The sequence below is a fragment of the Oryctolagus cuniculus genome, chromosome 21, assembly GCF_051225735.1.
Source record: "Oryctolagus cuniculus isolate XC-2025 breed Fujian yellow rabbit chromosome 21, ASM5122573v1, whole genome shotgun sequence".
NCBI classification, from domain to species: Eukaryota; Metazoa; Chordata; class Mammalia; order Lagomorpha; family Leporidae; genus Oryctolagus; species Oryctolagus cuniculus.
Window position 1 is genome coordinate 32691122 of NC_142887.1, and position 27939 is coordinate 32719060.

Below are 27939 nucleotides of genomic sequence, written 5' to 3' on the forward strand. Positions count from 1 at the left end.
TGCAGGAGGCTGCGCGTGGCCTTCAGGGCACCCACCTGTCTCCTCCCGCCACCAGCAGGGCGATCAACAGTGATCTGTGGTTATCACCCGGTGATATATGCTGCACATTACTGTATATGCTCTGATTTTTTAAGAAAGTATTTATTTGATAGAGTTGAGTGAGATCTTCCATCAGCTCGTTCACTCCCCGAATGAACACAGCAGCCAGGGCGGTCCCAGGCCAAAGCCGGGAGCCAGGAACTCCATCCTGGTCCCTGACATGAGTGACGTGGACCCAAGTATTGGGCCATCACCTGCTGCCTTCCCAGGAGTTCAAGCACAAGTGGAAACAAGCAGTCTCAGCCTGCCCCCAGTGAATGACAGAATTTTATTAAAATTGTGATTTTACAAAGAGGGGAGAGAGAGGAGAGACGGATGCCTACAATAGCAAGGGCTGGGCGAGGTGGGGCTCAGGCGCCAGGAAGTCCATCCAAGTCTCCCACACGCGTGGCAGAGGTCTGCCTCCCAGGGTGAGCACGAGCAGGGAGCTGGGTCAGAGATGGAGCAGACTCCAGACTCCACTGTACAACAGTGTGCCTCCAGACGCAGGCATCCCAGGCGGCACTTACAGCCACTGCGCCAACACCCACCCCACTGAATCATACAGACACAACACACTTTTTTTTTCTTTTGACAGGCAGAGTGGACAGTGAGAGACAGGTCTTCCTTTTCCATTCACCCTCCAATGGCCGCTATGGCCAGTGTGCCGCGGCCGGCGCACCGTGCTGATCCAAAGCCAGGAGCCAGGTGCTTCCCCTGGTCTCCCATGGGGTGCAGGGCCCAAGCACTTGGGCCATCCTCCACTGCACTCCCTGGCCACAGCAGAGAGCTGGCCTGGAAGAGGGGCAACTGGGACAGAATCCAGCGCCCCAACCGGGACTAGAACCCGGTGTGCCAGCGCCACTAGGCGGAGGATTAGCCTAGTGAGCCGCGGTGCCGGCTTTTTTTTCTGTTTTTGGAAGACTTACTTGAAAGAGACAGATCTTCCCTCCGCTGGTTCACTTCCCAACTGGCTGCAATGGCTCGGACTGGGCCATCACTAAGCCATGAGCCAGAACTCCATCCGGGTCTTGCACGTGGGTGCAAGCCTGCAAGCGCTGGGCCTTTGCAGGTGCATTAATAGGGAGCTGGGTTACAAATGGCGCAGCCAGGACTTGAACTAGCACTCACATGGAACACTGACCCGACTTCAATACGAGTCTACCCAACGCAGTTAGAATGAGGGTTTTTTCCTCTTCAGGTTCAATTCCAAGCTCCACTGCCTACAGACGCAGACCCTGGCAGGTGGAGGTGATGGCTCAAGTAACTGGGTCCCTGCTATGCACACAGGAAACCCAGACTCAAGTCCCTCGGCCCTGTCCAGGCCATTATGGGCAACTGGAGTGACCCAGTGCATGGGCGCTCTCAACCATCTCTGCCCCTCCAATGAGAACTGTAAGTGCCGAGTGAAGCCCTAGAGCCGACCGGCGGATCTGTGAGCAGGTGGGGCGTGGCCCGAGGGGGATTCACTGGTGACTCTCCCAGGTCAGTGTCCTCTGCCTGGAGCTGCCTCCCACCTGGGCGTGGCAGTGTCGTCTGTGAGACAACACTGAGGGTCTCAGACCCTGGTTCTTCCACCCAGGGTCTGCACACATCCCTGACTGCGCTTGGGCCGTGGACGATGCATTCCACCACGTCCAGCAGGCAACCCTCCCAGAGAGGCCATCTCAGCGGGGCGTAGGCTCCATAACACAAATGCAGGCCGCCCCCCAAGGTTTGAAGTTCAGACAAGTAAACTCGTCCCATGTAAGTATATCCTAGCCAACCTCAGCCTTAGCTTGTCTTCCTTTATTTGAAAGGCAGAGTGACAGGGAGAGACGGAGCTCTTCCGTCTGCTGGTTCACTCCCCAGCTGGCTGCCCACAGCCAGGCCACAAGCAGGAGCCAGAAACCGCAGCCCAGCCGCCGGTGAACGGCAGGGATGTCGGTCAGTGCTTCAGCTGCTGCCACCGCCTCCCAGGGGCGTGAGAAGGAAGCAAATCCGAAGCGGAGTCAGGACAGGAACCAGGCACTCCCACATGGAAGGTGAGCGCCCCACGCTGCAGCTTAACCCTGTGTGCCACAATACGTGCCCCTCGTTTTGTTTTTTCTTGGTTTAATCATCTATTTTTCAAAGACTTACTTTATTTTGAAATAGAGGGAGACAGATTTTCCATTCACTGGTTCACTCCTCAAACAGCCACGACCACTGGAGCTTCTTCCAAGTCTCCCACGTGGGTGCAGGGCCCAGGCACTGGGGCCGTCTTCTACTGCTTTTCCCGGGCACACGAGCAGGGAGCCGGATTGAAGTGGAGCAGTGGGGATTCGAACCAGCACTCCTAAGAGATGCTGGCGCTGCAGGCCGTGGTTTAACCTGCTGGGTCACAACGCTGGCCCCTAATTATTTTTAAATAAGCTTCACTGAGACATTAATGAGCACAATGAGGGACCAGCTGAGTGGGGACACGCGAGGGCTCGAGGGCCTGGCGTGGAGGAAAAGGAATGGACTCTGCTGATGGCAGCGGAGGAGCCACAAGATGTTCTTGACGACACTGACTAGAGTGCCACGTTCAGGGGCCGGCACCATGGTGCAGCAGGTTAATCTGCCTATGGTGCCGGCATCCTATATGGGTGCTGGTTCTAGCCCTAGCTGCTCCACTTCTGATCCAGCTCTCTGCTATTGCCTGGAATAGCAGAAGATGGCCCAGGTCCTTGGGCCCCTGCACCCACATGGGAGACCCAGAAGAAACTCCTGGCTTTGGATCAGCTCATCTCTGACCACTGTGGCCATCTGGGGAGTGAACCAGCGTAAGGAAGACCTTTCTCTCTCTAACTCTACCTCACAAATAAATAAGATTAAAAAAAAAAAAAAAAAAAAAAAAAAAGCCAAGTTCAGGGCAATTGAGAAGCTAGGAGCAGGGGAAAGGCAGCAACCACAGGGTTAACAAGCAGATGAGGACGAATCTTACGCTGGAAATCCAACTGCGAATGTTTTGTCAATGAAGTTCTGGAGTTTGCTGGGGCTGGGGGGGCGGGGGACACCTGCCTGGGCAGATGTTCCTGGGGCTGCTGACCCTGGCTGCTCCCAGAAACACTCTCAAGGTAAAGCCAGGTCTCATCTGTCCACTGTCGAGGAGCAGAAGGCCACATCACAGGGCCGAGGGCTTGCGTGGACCTGGCTCCCTGAGCTGGGCACCCACCCAGTGCAAGGGGTGTCCAGGGGCCCCGTGTGGGTGAACCTGCTGCAGCCCAAGCCCAGGCAAGGGGAGACTCAGAAGCAGTGATGGGTTTATTCAGATCCATGGGCAGCTACAAGTTTGGTCTGATTTTTGGCCACTGGTCCCGAATGCTGTTACGCCAAGTTTACACCACAGCATAAAACCCAACACTGACAATCTGGAAACGTTAAAAAGAACCCCTCCACACCAGCACTGGTGGTCTGGCTTAAACCCCAGCGAGCTGTTCTCACTGGGCGCAGGACCCGTGAAGGGGAGACGCATGGGGACTTCCGACAGTGACATGCACCCGCGTACGTCGGGATCATTTCGGTGTCATCAAAAGGTGACTCTTTGGCTATCTTTGGTTGCCAGCGGCACCGGACTCCACCATCCCAGCTGCGTCCGTCTGCGAGCCAAGCGAGTGCCCGCCGGCCCGGGGAGAGGCGAGGCCCTGTGCTGAGCACCGCACTCCGAGAGCACCTCTGCCTCCTTCGAAGCGGAGTTCGAGGCCCTGCGGATTCCTGCTTCGCCACGTGACCTTCACAGCCGGAGCCTCACTCCCTCAAGGGCCTCTGGGGAGCTCTCGTCAGGTCTTCTCATGGGGGAGGAGCCATCTCAGCCAGCCCGTCGGGGGAGACAGGCCTGAGGCAGGCGGAGGGCACAGTGGGCCTCGCGCTCTCCACGGCAAAACCCCAACACGGCCACCGGAAAAAAAGGCATCGAGAGCTAGGGGCCTGTGGCTGGGCGCTGGCTGGGCATGACTCTCGGGCCCCGATGCCCACTTCCCTGCCAAGCCTGGGACACGCCTTTCTCCTGTCTCCCAGGAACGGCACTCTCGCAGAAAACGCCTGAGACGCCCAAGGATGCCCACGCTCTGGCTGGGAGGGGCCATCCAGCGAACCTACCACTCTGCACCGGGCGCAGAGGCCACGGCCTGTCAGAGCTGGTGCAGCTTCCCCCGCTCGGTCAGCAGCGTCATGGCCACGGCGTAGAAGAGGTAGCCCAGGATGAGGATGAGGGTGCAGGGCACGGGCCCGATAGAGAACAGCGAGGCCACAAAGAAGGCCAGCAGGAGTGTGAGCAGCGTCCGCCAGCTGCCCAGGAAGCGCAGGCTCAGCCTCGGGCCCCGGACCTGGCTGGCGGCTGGCCGGGGCCGCGCGGGGCTCAGCAGGCGCCTGTCGGCCAGCGCGGGCTCCGTGAGGTGGTAGCGACAGAAGCCGCCGAGGAAGTCGTCCCGGGAGCACAGTGCTGCCATCCGGCCTGCAAACTGAAGCACAGGGAAGCTGAGGGAGCCCTGGCCGCGGGCACCGCTCCGGCGGCACCTCCAAGGTCTGCAGGAGAGGAGGCATCCCCGGGAGGGCAGTCTGGAAGCCCCCACTCACTCTGTGGTTGATGGCGGACGACAGCCGGAAGAGGGCGCGGACCAGGCCTGCGATCTCGTAGCTCCGGATGGGCTGCAGCTCCGAGTCCCCCTGGTACTCGATTTCAAACCTCCGCAGCCCGTTGATGATCTACAAGACCGTGCCGTGAGGACACCTTTGCGGTCGGTGGGCCCAGCTGGGCACCCCGGGGACACGGCCTCCTACCTGGTAGCGGCCTAGGGGTGTGAGGATGAGCCCGTTCTCCCCCACAATGCAGTCCGGGAGCTGCTTCTTCCCGTTCTCGTCCTGGGCGGCCCCCAGGGCCAGCGTGAGCTGGGCGAGCTGGGCTTCGCTGAGCTGTCAGAGAGCAAGGCCGCGCCCTCAGCGTCGGGGGGAGGGGAGAGGCTGGTCCCTACCACCCACGGCTCCCAACAGTGAGAGGGGCCCAGATATGGCATCCTAGGTGTGGGCCTGTCTCCCACCAGACGAGCCCAGGGGAGCCCCGCTGGGCAGGGGTGAGCCCCTCCGGGAGAGGAGCACGCTGGCCGCAGGGCCGGGGCAGAGCCCGTACTCGGAATATCTGGCGCAGGTACTCCAGGGCCTTCTCCAGGTACTCGTCCGTCTTGCGCACGCTGTCCTGCCCCAGCTCGTCCAGGTCATTGGCTGGGTAGCAGCCGTTGGCGTCTGCGGGCCAGAAGCCCAGCCATGAGAGGAAGGAGCGGCCGGCCGGGCTCTCCGTGCACTGGTCGGAGATGGACTTGGCGGTCTGCTTGGCCTGAGTGATGAGCTGAGCGAGGCGCAAGACCTGTGAGGGAGGCACACGTGGGTCAAGCACTGGCGGCCGCCCGGAGGACAGCGAGGCCGCGGGTGTTGCCCACAGCGCCCCACGTGCGGGGGGACGAAGCAGGGTCCGCTGCCCCATCCTCTCCCCCTCTCCCCTGAAGCGCGTGCCCCTGCCCCGGCTCTGCCGAGCCCACTCACCAGAGCGCGGACCTCGGGCCCGAACATCGGGGTGTACTCGCAGTCCTGGCCCTCCAGGCCGTAGACGTGGCTCTTCACCTTGAAGGAGGCGTCCGTGACCGCGGGTGGCCATGGCGACAGGAAGCTGCCCGTGAAAGTGGGGGCTGTGAAGAGTCGGTGCTGGCGCTGGGGGATGACGAGCTCCGGCTCCAGGAACAGCTGCTCGCCTGGAGAGCAGGAGAGGAGTCTGGCCACGCCTTCTCGGGACGCAGGGGGCCTGGTGCTGCTGCCAGGCTTCCAGAAGTTTCCACGGGACTGTGACCATGCTGAGACCTGGCCAGCACCATCTTACCTCAGCTAGGGGCTGCCAGCTGAGCAGGAGCCAGAGGACCCCAGCAGTGCCAACGGGAAGACAAACACTAGCAGTGGGCGGCAGAAGCCTACACCCCACAGAGACAGGAGCACCGCAGGGAGCAGGCCCACCTCCCCGGCCACCACCAGCTGCAGGAGGCAGGTTCTAGAGGCTCTAGAGCTCGAGGCACTGCACCCCCCCCCCGGCCCAGGGAGCTCTGGCCACAGGGACAGGGGTTCACCCAGGCTCAGAGGCTACAGTGCACTGAATTCCACTGCAGCCTAGGCCAGCCTGCAAGCCTCAAAGGCAGCTCGGGCTCTCCCCAGCAGGGCAAGCAAGGCCTGCCGGAGGGCCCCGGCCGAGGACTCACCTTTCTGGATCATGTCAGCCAGGTTGGGCTGGGCGAACACTTTGGCCACTCTGAACACCATGAGCGCATTCTTGGGGCTGACCAGGTCTGTGCGCAGGGCACGGTTCAGGAAGCCCACGAACAGCTTGGTGTACATCAGCAGGTTCTCCTGGACAAAGGGCGCCCTGGGGAGCGGGGGAGGGGAGGCAGGTCAAGGCCCAGCCTGGCCAGAACCCTGCACTGGGCCATGCACCCGGGCCGAGGCTTCTCGAAGGTGTCAGGGATGGTGGCTCAGGGGGGAGAATGGAACCGAGGCAGGAAACACCTCGGCCCTCAGGACACTGGACCCTCAGCAAGGACACGACCCTTTTCTGAGAGGACCAAGGCCATGCTGGGTGTGAGAACAGCAGACGGACAGCTGGCGGCGGCCTGGAGGGGGATAGGGCGAGGCGGGAGCATGGGCGGAGCAGGGGCTCAGGTGACCTGTACACTCACTGGAGCCAGCAGGTCAGCCGCAGGACAGGGGGTGGGGCAGGGGTCACCACCACTTTCTTAGGGAATCCATTCCAGGACCCGACATTTTGGTCAAGCGTAGGCCAGCCTGAGTCCCTGCTCTGTGGGGCCTGGGGGAAGAGCCCAGGCGCCCCTGGCTCGGTGCCTGCTCACCTCAGCACGGGCTGAGGGAGCCGCCAGAGCCGTGGGGAGGCAAGGGTGCCGGTGCCGGTGCCGGGCTCACCATTTCTCTGAAACAGTGCGGGGCTGAGAGTCACTGCTTTGGGCCTGCTTCTCAGGTGCATACCTCCACGGCTGCAGGTAGCTCAACCACATTTCCAGGACCTGGTGAGGGACACGTGTGCCCTGAGGACTGGGGGACAGGTGGCTGCAAGGAGGGGGCTCCTGGGCAGCAGCCTTAGCCGTGGGGCCAGGCTCTCCCAGGATGGCCAGGGCGGTCTGGCCCTCTCCTTGACCTCCGTGCACACACCAACGAGAGGGACATTTCTCACCTCCACACCAGAAGGCTCAGCCCTGTGACCTTTAACCCCCACGCGAGCACTTCAGGGGCCCGGAGGCTTATTGACCTTGTCTGGATCCCAGCCAGGTGAGGTGAGGCCCTGGCATGGCGGGACTCTCGTGCACAGGCAGCATGCCGTGGTCCGAGGCCCCTCTCCCAGGGCTCCGCAGCACCCACTCCCCTCCCTGGCCCGCCCCACAGCACCCCCTCACAAGGGTGCAGTAGGCAAGAGCAAAGGTGCGAGAGCACGGGCACTCACGGCTCTGAAGGATGCGTCGAGGGGCCAGTGGCCAAAGCAGTGCTGCAGGAAGAGGTAGAGCTTCTGCTGGACGAACCTCGGGACGGCAGCCCTGCGGGGGCAGGAGGGACAATGGCCACAGGGCCCAGCTCCTGCCAGGCGCCCTGCGGGGGCAGGAGGGACACTGGCCGCGGGGCCTAGCTCCTGCCAGGCGCCCTGCCATGTGGGTAAGCCCCCTTCAGCCCATTCCTCAGGGGAAGCAAGCAAGGCCCAGAGAGATGAAGGGAACATCCCAAGGACACACAGCATGCTGGAGGCCAGGCCACTTGCTCTTCTGCTCCTGGCCTCCAGATGGCAAGGGGAGGCAGGGAGAAGGAGCCGCAGGATGGGGTCTCTGGCCAGCCAGGCTCCTCCGACCATAGCAGCAGTCGAGAGGGAGAAGCTGCTGGGCAGCCCCACCTGTCTCCGGGGAGGAAGCCGGGCCTGGTGGGAGAAGACAGGCCAGGAGGCTCAGGGGTGCTCCACCTGCCCAGGCCTCTGGAGGCCTCACCTCGGCCCCACACCAGGGCCCGGCCAAGGCTGCACCCACCTCTCGAACTCTTCCAGGGGGCTGGGGGCGTGCGAGTGGAGGCCTCACCTCGGCCCCACACCAGGGCCCGGCCAAGCCTGCACCCACCTCTCGAACTCTTCCAGGGGGCTGGGGGCGTGCGAGTGGAGGCCTCACCTCGGCCCCACACCAGGGCCCGGCCAAGCCTGCACCCACCTCTTGAACTCTTCCAGGGGGCTGGGGGCATGTGAGTGGCCCGCGGGCGATGCCTGCTCGGGCCTCAGGCTGCCGGCGAAGGCGTGCAGATGCTTCAGCAGCAGACGCACCACCAGCACGTGCTCCTCGGTGGGCGCAAACGACTCCTAAGGCAGGAGAGGAGGGGGTCAGGGCCCCGGTGCCTGCCTGGCCCTCCCCCAGCACCCTCCTATCTGGACTGAGCCGAGCCCAGCTCACACGTGAAGTGCACAGCTCACGCGGCCTGCCCTGACCCCACGACTGCAAATGCTTCCTAGCTTCCTGAGTCCTGCTTTCGCAGTGCACGGCTGTGTGCCCTTGGGCCCTGCCAGCCAGAGGACAAGGGTGGAGAAGGGGCAGGCCGGCATCCCAGCCCTGCTGGGGATCCAGGTATCTTGCCTGCCTTGCACAAAGCTCCTTGGGGCTCACCGTTTCTGCCGCCAAACTCCTCCAGCCACACCCTGACCCCTCCCACTTGCTGCCCCTCTTGGACACAGCTCAGCCCGGGAGCCTGGGGTGTCCCTTCCTGTAGCCTATGGACCTGACAGCAGCTGAAAACCCCCAAGACAAGAGCACATGGGGTTTGTGAGCCAACTTTTGATCTGCAGTGCATGGGGGGCATCTCTGAGGCCCACAGGGGAGAACACAGCCTTTTTGGCACCAATGGGGTGTCCAAGTGCAGATGGGAGTGGACGGGGCAGTGTCTCACGGCAGGACCTGGGACAGACTGCTCCTTTCCCACATGCAGGGCCCTGACACTGGCGACGCAGAGGCTGGCACGGGGCAGCCCACACGCAGGTCGCCACCAAGGCAGGGGCCACCCAGCCTCCGGGTCACAAAAACGCTTCCATAGGACCAGGTGACACCCGCCGTGGGCCAGTGGCTAAGTCTGAGGGTGGGGCTACGGGGGAGGGGTCCTTCTGTATTTCTAAGTCTCTGTGCAGCGAGTCTGCATTGCTTGTACGGGAAGGAGGCATGAGAGCCAGTGCCATAGCTGGACATCGAGGTGACCCATGCAACTGACAGGGGACTGGACAAAGGTCACCCAGACGGTGCGGCCTGTTAACGCCACTTTCACGGTCGCCTGCCATGCGTGTCGCTGCGACACTGCCAGCAGGAATGAGGAGCCACATTAGAACATCTTTCTTTACAACTTACCCATGTGTGGTACGGTGTTACCAGGACAGGAATGGGCTAAGACATCCAACACCAGCACTCAACACAACACTAGCAGGGTGGCGGCGTCAGGGCCCGACCCTGGCTGGGATTCCGAGTGGTGACACCGTCCTTTTAGCTCAGGGCAGGAGAGGGCCCTGCCCCAGGAACTGGGAACGCACCTGACCCACAGGTCCTGCAGAGCCAGCCCGGTCATCACAGGGACCCTTCGCCGGCCACCAGCCCCAGGGCTGCTAAGCCCTTCTCATCTCCCACTCCTCCTGGACCAAATTCCAATAGGTGGTCTCAGGCCGCAGACACACCTGCCTCCTCCTCAAGGCCGCGTCCCCAGAGCCTGCGCTTCCCATGGGGGCCCGGCCTCTCAGAGCTCTGCTCACACGCACTCCTGCGGGGGCTCTTCCCTCGCCTCTCCTGCCCTGGGGCGCCTTCCCAGGGGCCCTCGTCTTCCTCCCCGCCACAGCTGCTCATCTGGGCGCCACCACGCTGCCCCGAAACTCAGTGCCCAGCCGTATTTTCTCCTCTTGAGCTCATCTGCATGTGGCTTCCCGGAGTGGACTGAACGGACACCGGGTGCGAGCACAGATCCCTTCTCTGTTCTTCACGAGACACCCGACAAGCCTGACCTCCATTCCACAGCCCCCAAGGCTGGCTACACACGTGTCCTTTCCGCCCCGGCAGGCCACACTCTCCATGACACCACTGCCAGCTCACACCCACCCCGGGAGGGCTCTGCGAGTAGCCAGGTCCCAGCGGGCCTGTGACACGCGTGGGCTCCGGGGCCGAGCTCTGAATCTGCCCTGCCCCCCGAGGTCTCTCCCCAGGCTCAGGGTCAGCTGCAGCCTCTGCACCACACCTAAGTCCCCGGGCCTCCTGGAGCACCCCACCCTGCACAGCAGGGGCGAGTCAGGCCACTGGCAAGGCCCGACTCTCTCCGCTCCCTCCATCCAGGGCCGAGTGCAAGGCCCTCCAACAACTGAGAATCTGTGATGCCTCCAGCGGCAGGGGGCCTGCTCAGGCTGCCTGTGACCCCACGGCCCTGCCTCACCCACAAACCAGGCTCGTCTGAAAAGCAGGGATCAGGCCTAGGCCCACCTCCCCACCACTGCACGGGCTTCACTTGTTTGGAAGCAATCCCTGAACCCCTGCTCTGCCCGGCCCTGACGTGCACTTGGGGCAGGTACGGGAAGGACACGAGAGCGGCCAGTACTTGGTAGGCGTGGAGGGCCTGGAGGCTGGGCTGGGCGGGGCTGTGGAGGGCGCTGGAGACACTGAGTCGGTAGTGCAGAACCTCCAGCTGACACGGCACACAGAAGCCCAGAGCAGAGGCCAGCGGCCAGGGTCAGGGTGGGGACGGGAGAGGGGTGGGGAGAGACAAGGTGGGGCAAGGGGAGAGAAAGAAACAGAAAGAGCCCAGAGTAAAGAGAAACAAAACAAAACAAAACAAAAGCACAATCAGTGACAATCCAAACAATCAGAGCCCCAGCAGCCTTGGCCAGCAAAGCACCACCCCTCGGGACCACGCAGACTCCGGGGCCCTCCTCAGCCTCACAGCAGAGGGCAGGACAGACCCTAAAGACCACCCGGTAGCCCCTCGATGCTGCTGGGCCCTGAACATCTCTGCAGCCTGGGGGCTGCCTCAACTCACTGCTCTTCCCGGAGGGGCCTGCTGAACAAGCTGCGGGCGCCAAGGCCCTAAGGCTGAGAGAAGAGAACTGTTGAGGAGCCGGTTCCAGGAGAACTGAGCCCGGACAAGAAACAAATACAGTAGGCCCTCGTGTCCTTGGGCTCCAGAGACAACCGACTATGGATCAAAACTGCTTGGGGAAAACCGCCTCTGCGGAACCTAAGCTTCCCGGGCTTCCCTGTCACCATGCCCTACAGGGCACGGAGTACACAGCATCCACGGGCGGCTCCCAGGCATCTAGGGATGCTTCAAAGTATGCGGGAGGATGAGTGTAGGACAGATGCAAATACTGCACTGCTTCCCGTAACGGACCCGAGCACCCACGGACCTGGCTGTCCACAGGGGTCCTGGAACCAGTCCCCAGCAGGTATCGAGGGACAAACACAGGCTCTGCTCACCAAGGCCCCACCCCCTGCCCTCCAGCCCTCCCATTCTGGAAATTCCCTAACAGTCATTACCAGTGCTGTGCCCACGGGCCCTAACTGGAAAGACAGCACTCCTGACTACCTGGGCCCCACCCTCCAGAGTCCCAGAGCTCTCAGGGGCAGGAGCCCTGGACAAGCTGCCACAGCAGCCACATGCTCCCAGAGGCGGCAGGAACCCTGAGCCCAGGACCCACAGCCCTACCTCCTTGCAGAAGCACCAGTCAGCTTAGCACAGCCAGAGCCAGCCTGGAGCACATGCTGCCCTGCGAGCGCCACGCCTCCTGGCCAGCCACAGCGCTTCGCACAGGAGCGGTCAGAGCACGCTTGCCAGAGGCGAGCAGATGCACAGAGCAGGGGTGGGAAGGGGCACAGCCTTCCTCTGTGCCAGACCCGGGGCTCCCCTGCTGTACTTAGGGAGGGATCAGGAGCAACAGTCACCCACCAGGTCTGTAACCTGCCGGAGGCAACAAGGGCCAGGGCCACCTTCACTGCCCACAGTCCTCTGGGGAGTGAGCATGTGCCATGGGCCCAGCCCGGCCACCACAGAGCTGCAATGCTTGCATCCAGAGACCAGCGCTGGGGGGAACTGGCAAGCATTTCTGTGAGGCAGGGCAGCACGGCCTGGTCACCAGCAGGGCCCTGGGCGGCGGGGGCCTCCACAGTGGTCCTTCCTCAGCTCTCACCACTTTCTCAGGGTTCAATTTTTTTTTTTTTTTTAAGTAATCGGAATACAGGAGGCAAAGGGCAAAGCCCCCAAGGACACCCAGTACCCACCCATGGTCATTCTGAGCAGGTCTCACCCTCCCCGAAGTCTGGCCAAGAGGAAAGCGAAAGTGAAGATGAGTGAAAAGTGCTTTCTGCTCCGGCAGGCAGAGTCCCCAGCCCCTCCCGGAGCCCAGAGAACAGAGACGTCACAGGTGGACTTCTGGTTAGCCCTTCAAAGTGGGCTAACGAGGCAGAGTGAGCGGACAAGCGGACGGTGAGGCCCAGCCCCTGGCCGCGTGCACCATTCAGGAACGTGCAACTCTGCTCCAGCGGCACCACGGCACCGCGAGCCTTCTGTGACCCAGGACGCCCAGGTCAGAGTCCTCCGCTTTCCCCTCCTCCTCCTCCCCACCTGAGGCCAGCGGTGGGGCTCTGCGGGCACCCAGGCCTCTGCTCGGCCAGCAATGGGGCTCTGGGAAGGCGCTGCAGGGAGCAGCACCCTGCCTGGCCCTGCTTCGGAGGAAGGCCACAGGCGCCCTTCTCAGGTTCACTCCTTCACCTGCAGCCCCTTCTCTCACGAGACAGCCCCACGAGCTGTGCCTGGCAGGAGCAAAATCCCGGTGTACTGAGCACACGGATGCAGAGCTCCGGCAGCGGCGCCCGGGGCCCGCGCTGCCCTGGCAGGGCGCGGTGCAGCAGTTCGCGCTGTCACTCGGCGTGGGGCTCTAACCACACATCTGGGTGCCCGCCTGGCCCTCAGGAACTCACTGAAGAACCTTTCTATCCTGGTGAGCCCTGTGGGATGCTGGCCTTGGGGACGGCGCCATCTCCACATGCCCCTCACACCGGCGTACCGTCCGAGGAGGAGGGAGGGGGAAAGACTGAGGAAACAGAGGAGGAGGAGGAGGAGGAGGTGGCGGCGGCAGGCCAGGCGCATGCAGGAAGGCACCAGCCCCTCCCACCACCACCAGCTCCGGTGGAGGCGTCGGGGAGGAGGGCGGGCAGCGCGGGCAAGCGAGAGGCTCCAGGTCACCACCCTCCCAGAAGCATGAGGGCACTGCTGACGGTGGGGGCACACACCAAGCCAGGACGCCCAGAGGCATCAGCAACTCCCGCAGCCCCCAGCAGGAGCACCACCAACTCAGCCGTTCCCGCCGCAGGGAGGGGCTCTGGAAGCCAGGCAGGGAAGACCCCAGGACCCAGGGTGCAAGCTCCTCAGAGCACCCCAGGGCACACCCACCCTGTCTGCCATCTGAGTGGGGGACGGAGGGCTCCTGCTTCCCAGCACCGGCGCAGGGAAAGCGCAGCGGCTGAGCTGAGCAGGGCCGGGGCAGACCAGAGCCCTACCTTGGCGTGCGGGGACTGCAGCTTCTGGTACATCTCCAAGGAGTAGTGATGAAGCCACATCTCCACAAAGACCTGCGACAGAAGCATAGCTGCTCAATCATCCTAAACAACAGTGCCATGGCCTTCCACAGGGGGCGCCCCACACACAGCGCTGGGAACACAGCACGTCCGCGTGGCAAAGAATGAAGCTGAATCCTTCCCTAAGACCACACACACAAATCAGCTCCAAATGGATCAAGGACCCAACTACAAGACTAAAACCATGCAACTCTTACAAGTAAATCGGGGGGAGGGGGGGCGGTGGCAATGTGGCGCAGCAGGTAAAGCCGCCGCCTGCAGTGCTGGCATCCCATATGGGCACTGGTTTGAGTCCCGGTTGGTTGCTCCACTTCCAATCCAGCTCTCTGCTGTGGCCTGGGAAAGCAGAAGATGGCCCAAGTCCTTGGGCCCCTGCACTCATGTGGGACACCCAGAAGAAGCTCCTGGCTTCAGACTGGCCCACCCCCGGCCATTGCGGCCATCTAGGGAGTGAACCATCTGATGGAGGACCTCTCTCCTTCTCTCTGCCTCTCTGTAATTCTGCCTTTCAAATAAAATAAATCTTTTTTCTAAAAAAAGAATATGGGAGAAAGAAAAACTTCACGGGAGCCAGCATTGTGGCACAGCAGGTTGTGGCGTAGCCTGCAGTGCCGGCGTCCTGCGTGGGTGCTGGTTTGAGTCCCAGCTGCTCCACTTCCAATCCAGCTCTCTGCTAATGTGCCTGGGAAAGCAGCAGAGGATGGCCCAAGGGCTGGGGCCCCTGCACCCACATGGGAGACCCTGAAGAAGCTCCTGCCTTGGGCCTGGCCCAGCCCTGGCCATTGAGGCCATTTGGGGAATGGACCAGAGGATAAAAGATCTCTCTCTCTCTCTCCACATTTCACATAAGGTTTTTTTTTTTTTTTCTGACAGGCAGAGTGGACAGTGAGAGAGAGACAGAGAGAAAGGTCTTCCTTTTGCCGTTGGTTCACCCCCCAGTGGCTGCCGAGGCCAGCGTGCTGCGGCTGGCGCACCGCGCTGATCCGAAGGCAGGAGCCAGGTACTTATCCTGGTCTCCCATGGGGTGCAGGGCCCAAGTACTTGGGCCATCCTCCACTGCACTCCCTGGCCACAGCAGAGAGCTGGCCTGGAAGATGGGCAATTGGGACAGAATCCGGTGCCCCAACCGGGACTAGAACCCGGTGTGCTGGTGCTGCAAGGCAGAGGATTAGCCTAGTGAGCCATGGCACCGGCCATAAGTCTTTATAAATATTAAAATGAGGGGCTGGTATTGTGGCACAGCAGACTAAACAGTACTGGCATCCCATATGGGCACCAGTTCGAGTCCCGGCTGCTCCACTTCCAATCCAGCTCTCTGCTAAGGCCTGGGAAAGCAGTAGAAGATGGCCCAAGTGCTTGAGCCCCTGTACCCACACAGAAGACCTGAAGAAGCTCCTGGCTTCAGATCAGCTCAGCTCTGGCCATTGCAGTCATCTGGGGAGTGGAGGAGGACCTCTCTCTCTCTCTGTGACTCTTTCAAATTAATAAAATAAATCTTTAAGAAAGAAAAAAGGGGGGGCTGGAGCCGGGTTCTAGTCCCGGTTGCTCCTCTTCCAGGCCAGCTCTCTGCTGTGGCCCAGGAGGGCAGTGGAGGATGGCCCAAGTGCTTGGGCACCTGCACCCGCATGGGAGACCAGGAGGAAGCGCCTGGCTCCTAGCTTCAGATTGGCACAGTGCGCCAGCCATAGCGGCCATTTTGGGGGTGAACCAACAGAAGGAAGACCTTTCTCTCTGTCTCTGTCTCTCTCTCTCACTGTCCAACTCTGCCTGTCAAATTAAAAAAAAAAAAAAGAGAGCGAGAGAGAGAGAGAAAGACAAGCTTCATTATATTGGATTTGGTAATGATTTCTTGGATAACACACCAAAAGGAAAAAAAAAAAAAAAGACCTCAGGACTTCGTAAAAACCAAAACTGCTACACATTACGAGACACAATCGGGGGCTGGCGTTGTGGTGCAGTGGTTTATGCTGCTTGCTATGCCAGCTCCCACATCAGAGCACCACCATGGTCCAAGTCCCAGCTACTACTCCCAGTCCTGCTTTCCGCTGTGTCTGGGGAGGCAGCAGAAGAGGGCCAACCGCGTGGGAGACCAGGGTGGAGTTCCAGGCTCCAGGCTTCAGCCTGGCCCAGCCTGGCTGTTGTGGGCATCTGGGGAGTGAACCAGAGGACGGAAGATATCTCTTTCTCTTTCTGCCTTTCACATAAATATAGCTTGGAAAAAAAAAAAAAAAAAAAAAAGAGGGGCCGGTGTTTTTGTATGGAGGCTAAAGTCACCGCTTGCCACACTGACATCCTGTAAGAGCACTCACAGGGGCGCCCCAGCTGCTTCGCTTTCATTCACCTCCCTGCTAACGCACCTGGGAAAGCAGCAGCAGATAGCTCAAGGGCAGGGCCTCTGCACTCATCTGGGAGACCTGGACGGGAGTTCCAGGCTCCTAGATTCAGCCTGGCTCAGCCCTGACCATTGTAGCTATCTGGGGAGTGAACCAGTGGATGAAAGATCTCTCTGTCTCTCCCTCTCTTTCTGTGACTCTGCCATTCAAATAAATAAATGTTTGGAGAGAGAGATTGATCGATTGATTATCCGCAGAGTATAAAGGCACTCCAACAGGTGAAAATATTTGCAGAAAACATAAGCAATTAATGTCCAGAATATAGACAGAAATCCTAGAATTCAACAACAAAAACAACCAACCTGATTCAGGAATGTACAAAAATGACATTTCTCTAGAGGGGGAAAAGGCCACTAGACAGATGAACAATGCTTGACACTTCTAATCAGAAGACAAACACAAGTCAAAACAATGGGGCTTGTTAGCGTTTGGTCTGGTGGTTCTGATTCTGGTCGGAACACCCACGCCTCACACTAGAGGGCCTGGGTCTGGGGGCCTGGCTCCGCTCCCAATTCCAGCTTCCTGCTAACGCAGACCCTGGAGGCAGGGGGACGGCTCAAGTTGCTACTCTTGTCGCCCCTGTGGGAGATCCGGATTGAGTCCCAGCTTCTGGCCCAGACTCGGCTGCTGCGGGCACTTGGGCACGCTTGTGCTCTCTCTCAAAAAAAGGGGGAAATAGTGAAGATACCACTTTTCACCCACTGGGGTAACTATTATCCAAAAAAGCAGAAAAGCACAAGTGTTTCTGAGCACGTGGCAAAACCCTGTTAGTGAGAATATACAAAGGGTGGCCACTGAGAAGAGGGTGGGGGCACATCAAAAAGATTAAACCTCGAGTTACCACGGGGCCCAGCATCTCCACACCTAGGTATTTATTTTATGTGCACATTACCATGGTTAAAAATGTTATTAAAAAAAAAAATTTTGGCCCGTCACTGTGTTCTAGTCCTGGTTGCTCCTCTTCCAGTCCAGCTCTCTGCTGTGGCCTGGGAAGGCAGTGGAGGATGGCCCAAGTGCTTGGGCCCTGCACCTGCATGGAGACCAGGAGAAGCACCTGGCTCCTGCCTTCAGATTGGCGCGGTGCCGGCTGTAGCAACCACTTTGGGGGTGAACCAACGGAAGGAAGACCTTTCTCTGTCTCTCTCTATCTATATCTCTACCTGTCAAATTAAAAAAAAAAAAAAAAAAATCTTTGGGGCCGGCGCTGTGATGCAATAAGTTAAAGCCCTGGTCTGAAGTGCCGGCATCCCTTATGGGCACCGGTTCTAGTCCCAGCTGCTCCTCTTCCAATCCAGCTCTCTGCTATGGCCTGGGAGAGCAGTGGAAGATGGCCCAAGTCCTTGGGCCCCTGTACCCGCACGGGAGACCTGGAAGAATCTCCTGGCTCCGGATCGGCACAGCTCCAGCCACTGCGGCCAACTGGGGAGTGAACCAGCAGATGGAAGATCTCTCCATCTCTATCTCTCTCTGTAACTCTTTCAAATAAATAAAATAAATCTTAAAAAAAAAAAAAAAAAAAAAAGTTTGAGTGTTCTGGTCCGGGAAACAGACCTCTCCAACTTGGCAAAAAGCACAGCGTCTCGCACACAGGTTGTGCGAGTTAAGAGAGAGAAACCCCACCTATCCACCTCCCAGGCTGTCAACAGCGAGGCGGTGGCTTCTCCATCAGCATCAGAACCTGGGAGGTGGCCAGTGCTCGGGACAGTATGGCTCAGGGAGGGAGCCAGCCCACGCCCGTGTGAGAGGCTGGGGTCGCTGAGGGCATACAGGACTCTGCCACCTCCTATTTAGATGCCCTGACCTGGAAGGGCCAGGAGCTCCAAGCCAGCTAAGGTGGAGGCTTCACGGGTCCCCTGCCTTGGGCAGAGCTTAGGATCCACAGGATGGTGACCACAGGGAAACACCTGTCATGGCACTGGAGAGGACTAGAGGGGCAGGCTGCAGGGGACAGCATTTATATGGATCCACTGGAAACTAGAAGACCGATGACATCACTGGGAGAAGAACAAAACACGCTCCACAGACAAGAGAGTCGGGGTTGAGAAGCAGACAATGACACACAGCTTAGACATGTGGGCAAAGTCTTCTCATCTGTCTCCTATACATCCCAACAGGAAAATACCAACGGTTCAGAGCTACCCTGGAGGCCGACGGGCCGTCTTTAGGCTCCACCCCCACGTGGAGGAAGGCCTGGACAGCAGCCTCCTTGGCGCTCACCTGCAGCAGAGTTTCTGACCTCCAGATTTCGTGGGAGGCAGGGTCTGCGTTCACAGACGTCTGGTGAGAAATGTGTCGTTTCAGGAGGCTGGTGTGGTGGAGGCCGTAGGAGGCGAAAGGCATGGCTGGCGTCCTGAGGGAGACACAGAAACAGCCCTGAGCTGGCGGCTACACTGGCCAAGCCCACGGGCAATCTGGACATCAAAATCAACAACCAGGGCCAGCGTTGTGGCATAACAGGTAACGCTGTCGCCTGACGCCTGCATCCCATAGGGGAACCGGTTCAAGTTCCGGCTGCTCCACTTCTGACCCAGCTGCCTGCTCATGTGCCTGGGAAAACAGTGGAGGAAGGTCCAAGTGCTTGGGTCCCTGCCACCCATGTGGGAGACCCAGAGGAAGTTCCTCGTTCCTGGCTTTGGCCTGGCCATTGCAGCCATCTGGAGAGCAGATAGCTCTCTCTGTCTCTGCCCCTTTCTCTCTGTAACTCTCTCAAAATACATACAGAAATCTTTTTAAAAAAAATCAACAATAGCAGTAATTGAGTACGCATGTTTGAGCTGCAGGACTCCCAGGTCCACACTGATACACTTGAAAGAGCCAAGAGCACCCACTAAGAAACCTAGAAAATCAGCATTTAGCAGCTGCTCTGCTAAGAATCAGCAGTAGATGCTGACACACAATTACACTCTGGACTTTTCTTCCTATTAAATTCTCAGTGCTGCTGGCGCCGTGGCTCAACAGGCTAATCCTCCGCCTAGCGGCGCCGGCACACCAGGTTCTAGTCCCGGTCAGGGCGCCGGATTCTGTCCCAGTTGCCCCTCTTCCAGGCCAGCTCTCTGCTGTGGCCCGGGAGTGCAGTGGAGGATGGCCCAAGTACTTGGGCCCTGCACCCCATGGGAGACCAGGATAAGTACCTGGCTCCTGCCTTTGGATCAGCGTGGTGGGCTGGCCACAGTGCGCCGGCTGCGGCAGCCATTGGAGGGTGAACCAACGGCAAAGGAAGACCTTTCTCTCTGTCTCTCTCTCTCACTGTCCACTCTGCCTGTCAAAAATAAATAAATAAATAAATTCTCAGTGCTAATTAATTTAGGCACAAAGTACTGATTTAACTCGACGGTGGAAAAACCAGTGACAAATCCCCTAAGTCCAGAGGAGGAGGTTCCTGCTGAGACGCCTGGGAAGGAGCCCAAGTGACCACTGTGGTGCTCCCGCCCTCCAGGCCCAGGCTAGGCCTCATCGTGAGCAGACGGACAGCAGAGAGTCCTAGGAAGGAAGAAGCCACGTGCACGGACATGTGCGCCTGCCTGCACGCTTCCCGGGGACCCCAGGCCCCAAACATTGGGGGACCACTCCAGACTGCAGGGCACCAGAGAGAGCAGCGCATGCAGAAAGCAAGCTAGTGCTGGGCCTCAGCCGGCACCAGGCTTGAGTGGGTGAACACAGGGAAACCCAAGTCGAGGCCTGAGGGACACCTGGCCACAGTACCAGGAGTCCTGGCAGTGGGCAAGGGCTCACCTCTAGGAAATCACTCTCCAAAACAAAGAGGTCATGGGGCGCCACGTTCATCACTGACTCAAATGGTCGGGGCAGGGCTGGGGGGCGGGTGACATGCAGTTCAGATGAGAAAGAAGATAGGAGGCAAGAGAGGAGGCAAAGTGCCAACAATGCAGAAATCTAGGTGGAGGGGCTACAAAAGTTCTTTACGTTATGCATGACAACTTTTCCCTAAACCTAAAACTGCTGCAAAATGAAAAGTAAAAAAAAAAAAAAAAAAAAAAAAAAAAAGAACCAAACAAACCAGGCAACTGAACTCTGCCTGAGCGCATGAATCCACTGCACCTATAGGTCCTCCTCACTGGCCACAGCACCACCAAGCGTCAGGGCCACCAGCCATGGCTGAAGCCCAGGGAGCCTCTGCCCTCCCCCCTCCCTGGGAGCATCTGTCCACAAAGGTGAGTTTTGGGGCCTGGTGCACACATGCCAGGATCTGCAAGCAGGTGCCAGCCAGTACAGTGGGGGGAGGGGTCAGAGGTGCACAGGCAGCTGCGGCCAGGCAGCAGGGGCTCCTGGGAGAAAACAGCCATGGGGTTCTGCACTAAGGGCCCACCGAGGCCTCAGTGCAGCCAGGCACGAGAGGCCCCCAGTTCACACCCTCACTGGCACAGTCCAGCACCTGACCTGGTCTGCGCGGCCCGGCACAGAGGGTTCCTTACTCCAAGCCCCTCCCTCAGCCCACAGATTCCTATGGCTCCTTTCTGTCCACAAGACAGCCCTCAGGCCCTCCACCTTGCTCACTGCCTCAGGGCAACAGAGACACCGCCTGTGGGGAGGGTTACTGGAGCCCATTCCCACACCCCAGCAAGGCTTCATCAATGAAGCCAGACACTTGACAGCTTCCACGACGGCCAAGGGCCAGACCTTCATGGCCAGGGAGACCTTACCTGGGAGCTGGTGAGGGGCTGGCGCCCCCTGGACTGGAGGACAGCGGGGGAGGCACACTGCCTTCGGTGGGCAGGAACCAGGACAGGTATCTGTCCACCAGGATGAAATAGGCACAGTCTGAAGTCCGGATGTGCAGGGACACGGGGAGTGGCTAAAAATCCAAGCTCACAGTTAGTGTGGGCTCCGGGTACCTCCCTGGCCGCCGCCGAGCACCAGCAGCACAGGGAAGCCCCAGGCCACTGACCCCGCCTCCTTCCCAGGGCTCCACACCGAGGCATCCCTTCCGCACCTTTTGAGTGATGAGGCTCAAGGCAAAGAAGAATATGTAGTACTCGAACGGATCTGAGGGCACCATCAGGAGGCAAACGCACAGGGAGTCCGGCCACTGTCCCAGGGACACGCTGGGCCATCCACAACCTCCCCCGCCTCAGGGTCACCAAAAGGATACTGAGGGCCAGGTTCAGACCAAGGCCGCCGGTGGCTGGAAACTGGACCTTGTTGTGGTACAGAGGGCTGTCGGGGAGGACACGCTCCTGGATGGATGCCTTCACAGGGCCCTGCAGGGGAGGAAGATGGGCTCTTGGGCGGTTACAAGCATGGGGCCCTGCGTGTGGTGCTGCCCTTTGGAAGGGACCAGCACATAGAACCTGCCAGAATTTCTATCAGCCTCATTAAAAATATACAAACAGGGGCTCTGTGCGGTTGGCGAAGTGGTGACGACACTGCTTTTGGACACCCACATTGCATATCGCAGTGCCTGGGTTTGCGATTCAGCTCCTCTTCCCAATCCAACTTCCACTAATGCTCACTCTGGGAGGCAGCAGATGATGGCTCGAGTACTCGGGTCCCTGCTGCCCACAAGGGAGACCTGGATGGAGTTCCACGCTCCTGGCTTCAGCCTGGCCCAATCCCTACTCTCGCAGGCATCTGGGCAGTGAACCAGTGAATGGAAGATCCCTTGCAACATCTATTTCTCTCTCTCTCTGTCTCTCATTCTCTCTGTTGCTCTGCCTTTCAAATAAATAAAGATAAATTCAAAACAAAACAAAAAACCAAGCAGCCAGGGTCATAGCTTTGTGTTTTTGAGTTCCGGTTCCTTTGCTTCTCATACCCACTAAGTCACACCTCAATTTGCTCTGAGGGACAGGAGACTTAGAAGAGCAAAGCAACATGCCACAGGGCCCCGTCTGCCACTCGGCCAGCAGCCAACTCGAAGGCACAGCACCTTCTCCACCGGCAGAGTCTGGAATGATCTTTAAACAAAAGTAGCTGCCGAAGTTCTAATCTATGATGCCTCCAGGGCCCCGAGAGAACACCAAGGCCTTCCCCTGCTCCCTGTCACTGCCCCAAGTGCCACTCTCCCCACCAGGGCTTACTTACAGGCAGGTAGGAGACGGGAAAGTCAAACTTGTAGTCTTCAGCTTGAAGTTTATAAACCAATTTCATCATTGGACCACTGAAGATGAAATCCCACAAAGACAGGACAAAGAAATGCATTGCAAACGCTCTTGCTCTGATGGTGTCTTAACTTTTAAGAAACAGAGTGATTTCAACACTGGATCACCACGAGGAAGCACCCAGCCCCTCTCGGGAACAAACCACCTACCCGGGGTCGAGGAATTCCATGGCAATGCTGTACTCCACAGGGTTCACACGGCCCTGCAGGCAGCGCAGGTTCCAGCCAACGAGGATGCCATCCAGGCTGCCAAAGATGCTCTCTACCAGCCACGGGAAGATGGTGTGCAGCTCCTGCAGCGGCAGGTACTGGGCTGCAGGCAGGCCCAAGACCACTGCCCATTCCCACCCCAGCTCCGGTTCTGCCCCATGCGCTGCCCACCTCACTCGGAAGAGGTCACTCCCTTGTAAGGGACCTACAAGTCCTGCATCTGCAGGTCCCCTGCTGTGGGGCTACACAGCACACGAAGTAGCGCCTCTATAGTTGGGCCAGTTAAAGAAAACAGCCTTTAACATACTGGGCCAGTGTTGTGGTGCAGTAGGTTAAGTCATCTCTTGCAATGCCAGTTTCCCACACTGGAGTACCAGTTCATGTACCGCCTACTCTGCTTCTGACGCAGCTTCCTGACAACATGCTTGGGAGGGCAGCAGGGGACAGCTGAAATGTTTGGGCCCCTGCCACCCACGTGGGAGACCCGGATGCAGTTTCTGGCTCCTGGCTTTGGCCTGATTCAAACCTGGCTGTTATGGTCATTTGTAGATGATGAAAGATCTCTCTATCTCGTCCTCTGTCACTACCTTGCAAATAAATAAATATTTAAGGAGGGGGGAGGGGCTAGGGAGAGAGGGCCAGCGTTGTGGCACAGCAGGTTAGGCGTCCCATATGAGCGCTGGTCTGTGTCCTATCTACTCCATTTCTAATTCAGCTTCCTGCTAATGCACATGGAAAAGCAGTCGAAGATGGCCCAAGTGCTTGGCTCCCTGCGTCCATGCTGAAGACCCACAGGGAGTTCTGGGCTCCTGGTTTTGGTCTGGCCAAGCCCTGGCCATTTGTAAAAATTCAAGGAGTGAATCAGAGAATCAAAAATCTGTCTCCAATGTCTGTAACTCTGCCTTACAAATAAATAAATGAAATTTTTTAAAAACCAGCAACTTTTGATCTGAAGAAGGAATTTTTTAAAAAGGGTGGCAGAGCAAGCCTTGAAGTACAGTAGGTTAAGCCTCCGCTTACAATACCACATCAAGAATACCACCACATCAAGAATTAGAACGCTGATTCAAGTCTTGGCTGCTCTGCTTCCAATATAGCTTCCTGCTAATGCGCCTGCGAAAGCAGCAGAGGATGGCCCAAGTGCTGGGGCCCCCGTCACACACACTGGAGACCCAGATGGAGTTCCTGGCTCCTCACTTCAGCCTGGCTCAGATTTGGTTATTGATCTGTGTTGTTCTCTGTCTCTGTTGCTCTGCCTTCCACATAAAGTAAATATTAAAAAACCAAAAACACAAACAAAAGAAGGTGGACAGAGAATCAAGCCTCCTGAAACTATGACCTACTGTCCTTTGAGACTGACCCCTGTCCAGGGCAGCTTGCTGGGCTTGACAAATCCAGGTGTGACCAAAATACTATTTTGGGGATTTCAGTCAGAATTCCTTTTGGCACTGCTGACATTTTGAGCTTTTTTTTTTTTTTTTTTTTGCAGGGGACTGTGTATTGCAAGACATTGCCAGCATCCTTGGCCTCCACCCACTAGAGATGTGTAGGAACGTACAAGACAGGCCCGAGAGAGAGACGCTGGCAGAGCCATACCTTGGCTGGAAAATCCTCAATGACTTTAACCAGGTCTTGGCATCGCTGTGCAAAGGGCTTGTTTATAGAGTCAGCTTTCAAGCTAGCCTAGAAGACAGAACACAGCAAAAATATTTTTTTTAAAAAATCATACTTGCTCTGCCAACTTCTGCTTATATTCTAGCTGAAATCAAAACAGAAGTCCAGAGAGGATGTTGTGGCACAGCAGCTTATGGCCCCTTGTGACTCCTGCAACCCATATCTGAGTGCCTGGGATTGGGTCCTGCCTCGTCTTCCCGTTCAGCGCCCTGCTAATGTGCCTGGGAAGGTAGTGGTTGATGGTTGAAGTGCCACCCGTGTGGGAGACCTGGAAGACGCTCCTGGCTCCTGACTTTGGATCAGCGGCCATTGCAGCCATCTGGGGAGTGAACCAGTGGATGGAAGACCTCTCTCTCTGTCTGTCTGTCTCTCTCTCTCTCCCCAGGGCTGGCTGATGCCTTCTCCTTCAAGGGAAGATTGCACAGGGCCTGACTCAGGGACACAGCCCTGGGCTCTTCGAGCCATTAGCTTGAGACGGGTCACTGTGGAAGAACGGCCCTCCGGTCCATGTTTATAAAAATATCTCTGGACACTGAAATCAGAAAACATCGTCACCAACACCCGCCTCACCCCTAACTCCTCAGCACCATGTTTCCCATGGTGCCCCCAGCAGGGCTCCTCCACCTTCCACTGACTAGATAAGACACGAGGACACTGGAAATGCACAGGGATTCACAGGCCACGAACACCCTGACAGATCCTCACTCGCTCCTCCCCATGGCCTCGGAAGTGAAGGAAGAGGCACTGAATCAACTCTCCTTGTAGGTAAGGGAGCCAGCGTTCCGAGACTGAACCAACCCAAGGTCTAAACTCATACGGAGGCAAAGTCAATCAAGCTTAGGGATTCTAATTCCTAGGCCAGTGTTACTTCTATCCCATGACCCTGCAAAACAACCAGCAGGAGAGTTCTTCAAACGAGTGCAGAGAGCTTTCAAATCTCTCAGCTTCGGAACACTCTCGCGGGCGGCAGCTGATACTCACAAGTAAGAAGCTGGGTTGCTGTAGGTGAGGGAACGCCATAGCAGCCTCCCGTGGAGGGTCAGAAATGGTCACCCCAGAAAACCACTGCGGGGAAACAAAGACGAGATCTCAACTATCACGTGGTTAGGAACAGCCGGGAACTGGCTACGGAAACGTCAGTCGCATACAGTCCACGGGGCCAGCTTCAGAGTTGCCCTGTGGAGGCGAATCCTTGGCACTGCTGGTACAGCGCCTGCCAGGACTGTTCTGAGGGCTTGCCACCTATTTCTTCATCTAATCCTCAGTGGGAGGCAGAATTCTAAAAAGATGGCCCGCACCACCCTCCCATGGCCCTCAAGAGTCTTGTCTCCTGGTTATGCACTCACTCAGGACCGCTTTGAAGGGATCTTTGCATTTTCAATGAAGTCCCCAGCTCCACGAATCCCAGGGACTGGATCCCGCCAGCAAGCTGAAGGCGCGTGGAAGCAGACTCTGCCCTAGAGCCTGCAGACCCACGCAAAGCCTCCAGCATCTGATTTCAGGCCAAAGCAGAAAAGCCTGCCGACTGCACCTGGGTTCCTCACTACGCGACTCTGGGTAACTGCTTTACGCTGCTAAGCTTGCTAAATGAGACAACGCATGCTCACAGCAACCCTTGGAGACGAGCAGAGGAGGAAATGATGGCAGAAAGGCAATGGGGCCTCAACCCAGCTAGCAAACGGCAGACCCAAGATTCCAATAAACAAGCCTCCTCATAAACCTCTCAACTCTCAGGCCGGTCAATCTATCAGGCCGTGAGAAATCAGGAACAACTCCCGAGATTCCTGTCTCTGCCCACCCAGGTCAGAAACGAGGCACGTGCAGACTTGGACAGGGCAGAGAAGCCTGCCAAGCCCCACTGACGACACGCTAACGAGTCTTCACGGCACCGCTCTGCCGATCACAGGAGGTAAGGCAAGTGGCAACTGACAGTCCACGTGTAAGGAGAAAGAAAGCTTTGCGGGCAGCTATGGGGCTGACAGTGTCAGAACCTGCCAGGCCGTCAGCACACAAATAGTTAACCTTACCCCTGGCAACCCTGAGGGGAACCAGAGCTGTGAGGCAGCAGTTGAAGCTGGCCTGTGGGCATCCCATATGGGTGCCGGTTCAAGTCCAGATCCCTGCTAAGGCACCTGGGAAAACAGAAGAGGATGGCCCAAGTGCTTGGGCCCCTGCACCCACGGGGCGGGACCTGGAAGACGCTCCTGGCTCCAGATGCTGTAGCCATTTGGGGAGTGAACCAGCCGGAGGAGGACCTATCTCTAACTTTGCCTTCCAAATAAAATAAATAAATCTTTCCCAAGAAAAAGAACGACCCTGAGGACGTCAGGATGAAATTTCATGGCCTAAGAACCTGCCGGCTCTGGCTCTTACAGCCACACCCCTGCCTGGGACATCCTGAGCTGGTTAAGCACCTACACTAAATTGTCGACCTTGATAAACACCTGTCAAAGGGGTCTTCTGCCCGTTCGGACCCCATCACCACCACCACGGTAGAGGATGTGGGTCTCTGCGCGGCCCCATGGCCGCCTCCCATTGCCAGGGAACCCGAGTCTCTTCTCAGACACCAGCCCCCGCCCTGTTGTCTTAGTGACTCTTTCCTTATCCCCTACAAAGTTGCCTTCAATAAAAGTCTTTTCTGCTTTGAAGTGGCCGCTTCCTTGACTTCTTAGAACCCCCCCCCCCCAAAAAAAAGCCTATGCCTAGAACAGAGAGGAGACACAGATCTTTGCTAGCTAGCAAACAGACACGTCCTAAGGGTTTTCAGTTCTTAACTAGCCACCCATATCCGTGGAAAGGAAAACTTAAAATGCCTTAGCCCTGATCTGCTTAAGTCAAGAGAACACGCTAGGCTGCTCCAAAGTGATCAAAGCCTGATAGGACTTTGGAGCCCCGGAAGGAAAAGACCTCTTCGCCCAGAGGGCCCTCATCACAGGCAGTGGCTGCAAGAATGGGGCCCAGAGACACGCACCCAAGAAGCAGCCTGTGCCTCCCGGACCCCCGGCCTCTGCCCTGCCATGGCCACTCTCCCCGGCCACACCTCTCCCTCAGCGCGCCACGCGCCGCGCGTTCGCTGCACGCCGCTATTTCGACACCCACTTTTTCCCCAGAAGCCGCTTCGGCCCCTGTTCGGGGGGTTTCGTGTGAGGACGACCCTCGGGCTTGGAAGGCAATCGTGCCAAGCAAACCAGCCAAGTCGCTGCTCTTCAAGCAGCGGCAGCGTGTCCCCGTGGGTGGCTCAGAACTGTCCTGTGAAGCGAGTGGGGGCCTCCCTGTTCCACGTGAGAAAACTGGAGCCTCGGGTAAACCGAGTCACGCCGGGCAGGAGCTGGGCCGGGAACCTGCACCCTCCGATGCCGCTCGTTCCTCCCTCAACTCGTTCAACGAACGTTCACCGAGCACCTACCGGCCCTGGAAGGGCTAGCCGCGGGGGAAGGTGGCAGAAAAACACGCCCCAGAACGGTGGCATGAGGCCGCGGCTGGGGCCGCGGCCACGGGGCCGCCCCGCCGGCCCGGCCTGGGCAGAAACGCCGGGGCCCGCCCGAGTCCCTGGGCTCGCGGAGGGACCGAGACGGCCTAGGCCGCAGCGACAGGAACCCGCTCGGGCGCGAGGCCGTCTCGTGCGCAGCTCTTACCCTTCACTCACCTGTGGGAGCCCGAGCGACGCTCGCCTAGCGAGTTGGAGCCGCCATTCAGCCACCCGGCGCTGAAATGTCGTCATCAAGCTGCGCGCGCCGTCACGGCTCTTTAGCCGAGCGGGAAAAGTTTCCCCCGCCTACTTCCTGTAAAGGCGCGTGCGCAAAGA

The 27939-nt window shown here is 58.5% G+C and overlaps 1 protein-coding gene across 7 annotated transcripts; it reads right to left on the bottom strand.

Moving 5' to 3' along the window:
• Window positions 1–348: 348 nt before the first annotated feature.
• SMPD4 (sphingomyelin phosphodiesterase 4) lies at window positions 349–27920 on the bottom strand. Of its 7 annotated transcripts, none has more exons than XR_016227378.1 (20): window positions 27781–27920; window positions 25116–25199; window positions 24057–24143; window positions 22401–22543; window positions 22175–22250; window positions 21243–21351; window positions 21084–21136; window positions 20794–20945; window positions 18353–18485; window positions 13665–13736; window positions 10711–10797; window positions 8310–8455; window positions 7568–7658; window positions 7033–7133; window positions 6318–6481; window positions 5617–5928; window positions 5207–5440; window positions 4861–4992; window positions 4657–4785; window positions 349–4541 (listed from the first exon to the last, which is right to left on the bottom strand). XR_016227378.1 is itself a non-coding variant. In XM_051841023.3 (20 exons), the coding sequence occupies exons 1-20, from the start codon at window positions 27853–27855 to the stop codon at window positions 4212–4214; spliced, it is 2604 nt and encodes an 867-aa protein (XP_051696983.2). In that variant the 5' UTR covers window positions 27856–27920; the 3' UTR covers window positions 349–4211. The 7 variants fall into 7 exon arrangements, 6 of the variants coding, with proteins under 6 accessions (XP_051696983.2, XP_069922015.2, XP_089179591.1 ...); XM_051841023.3 differs by having other exon boundaries at window positions 5617–5822; XM_070065914.2 differs by lacking the exon at window positions 10711–10797 and having other exon boundaries at window positions 5617–5822.
• Window positions 27921–27939: the final 19 nt, after the last annotated feature.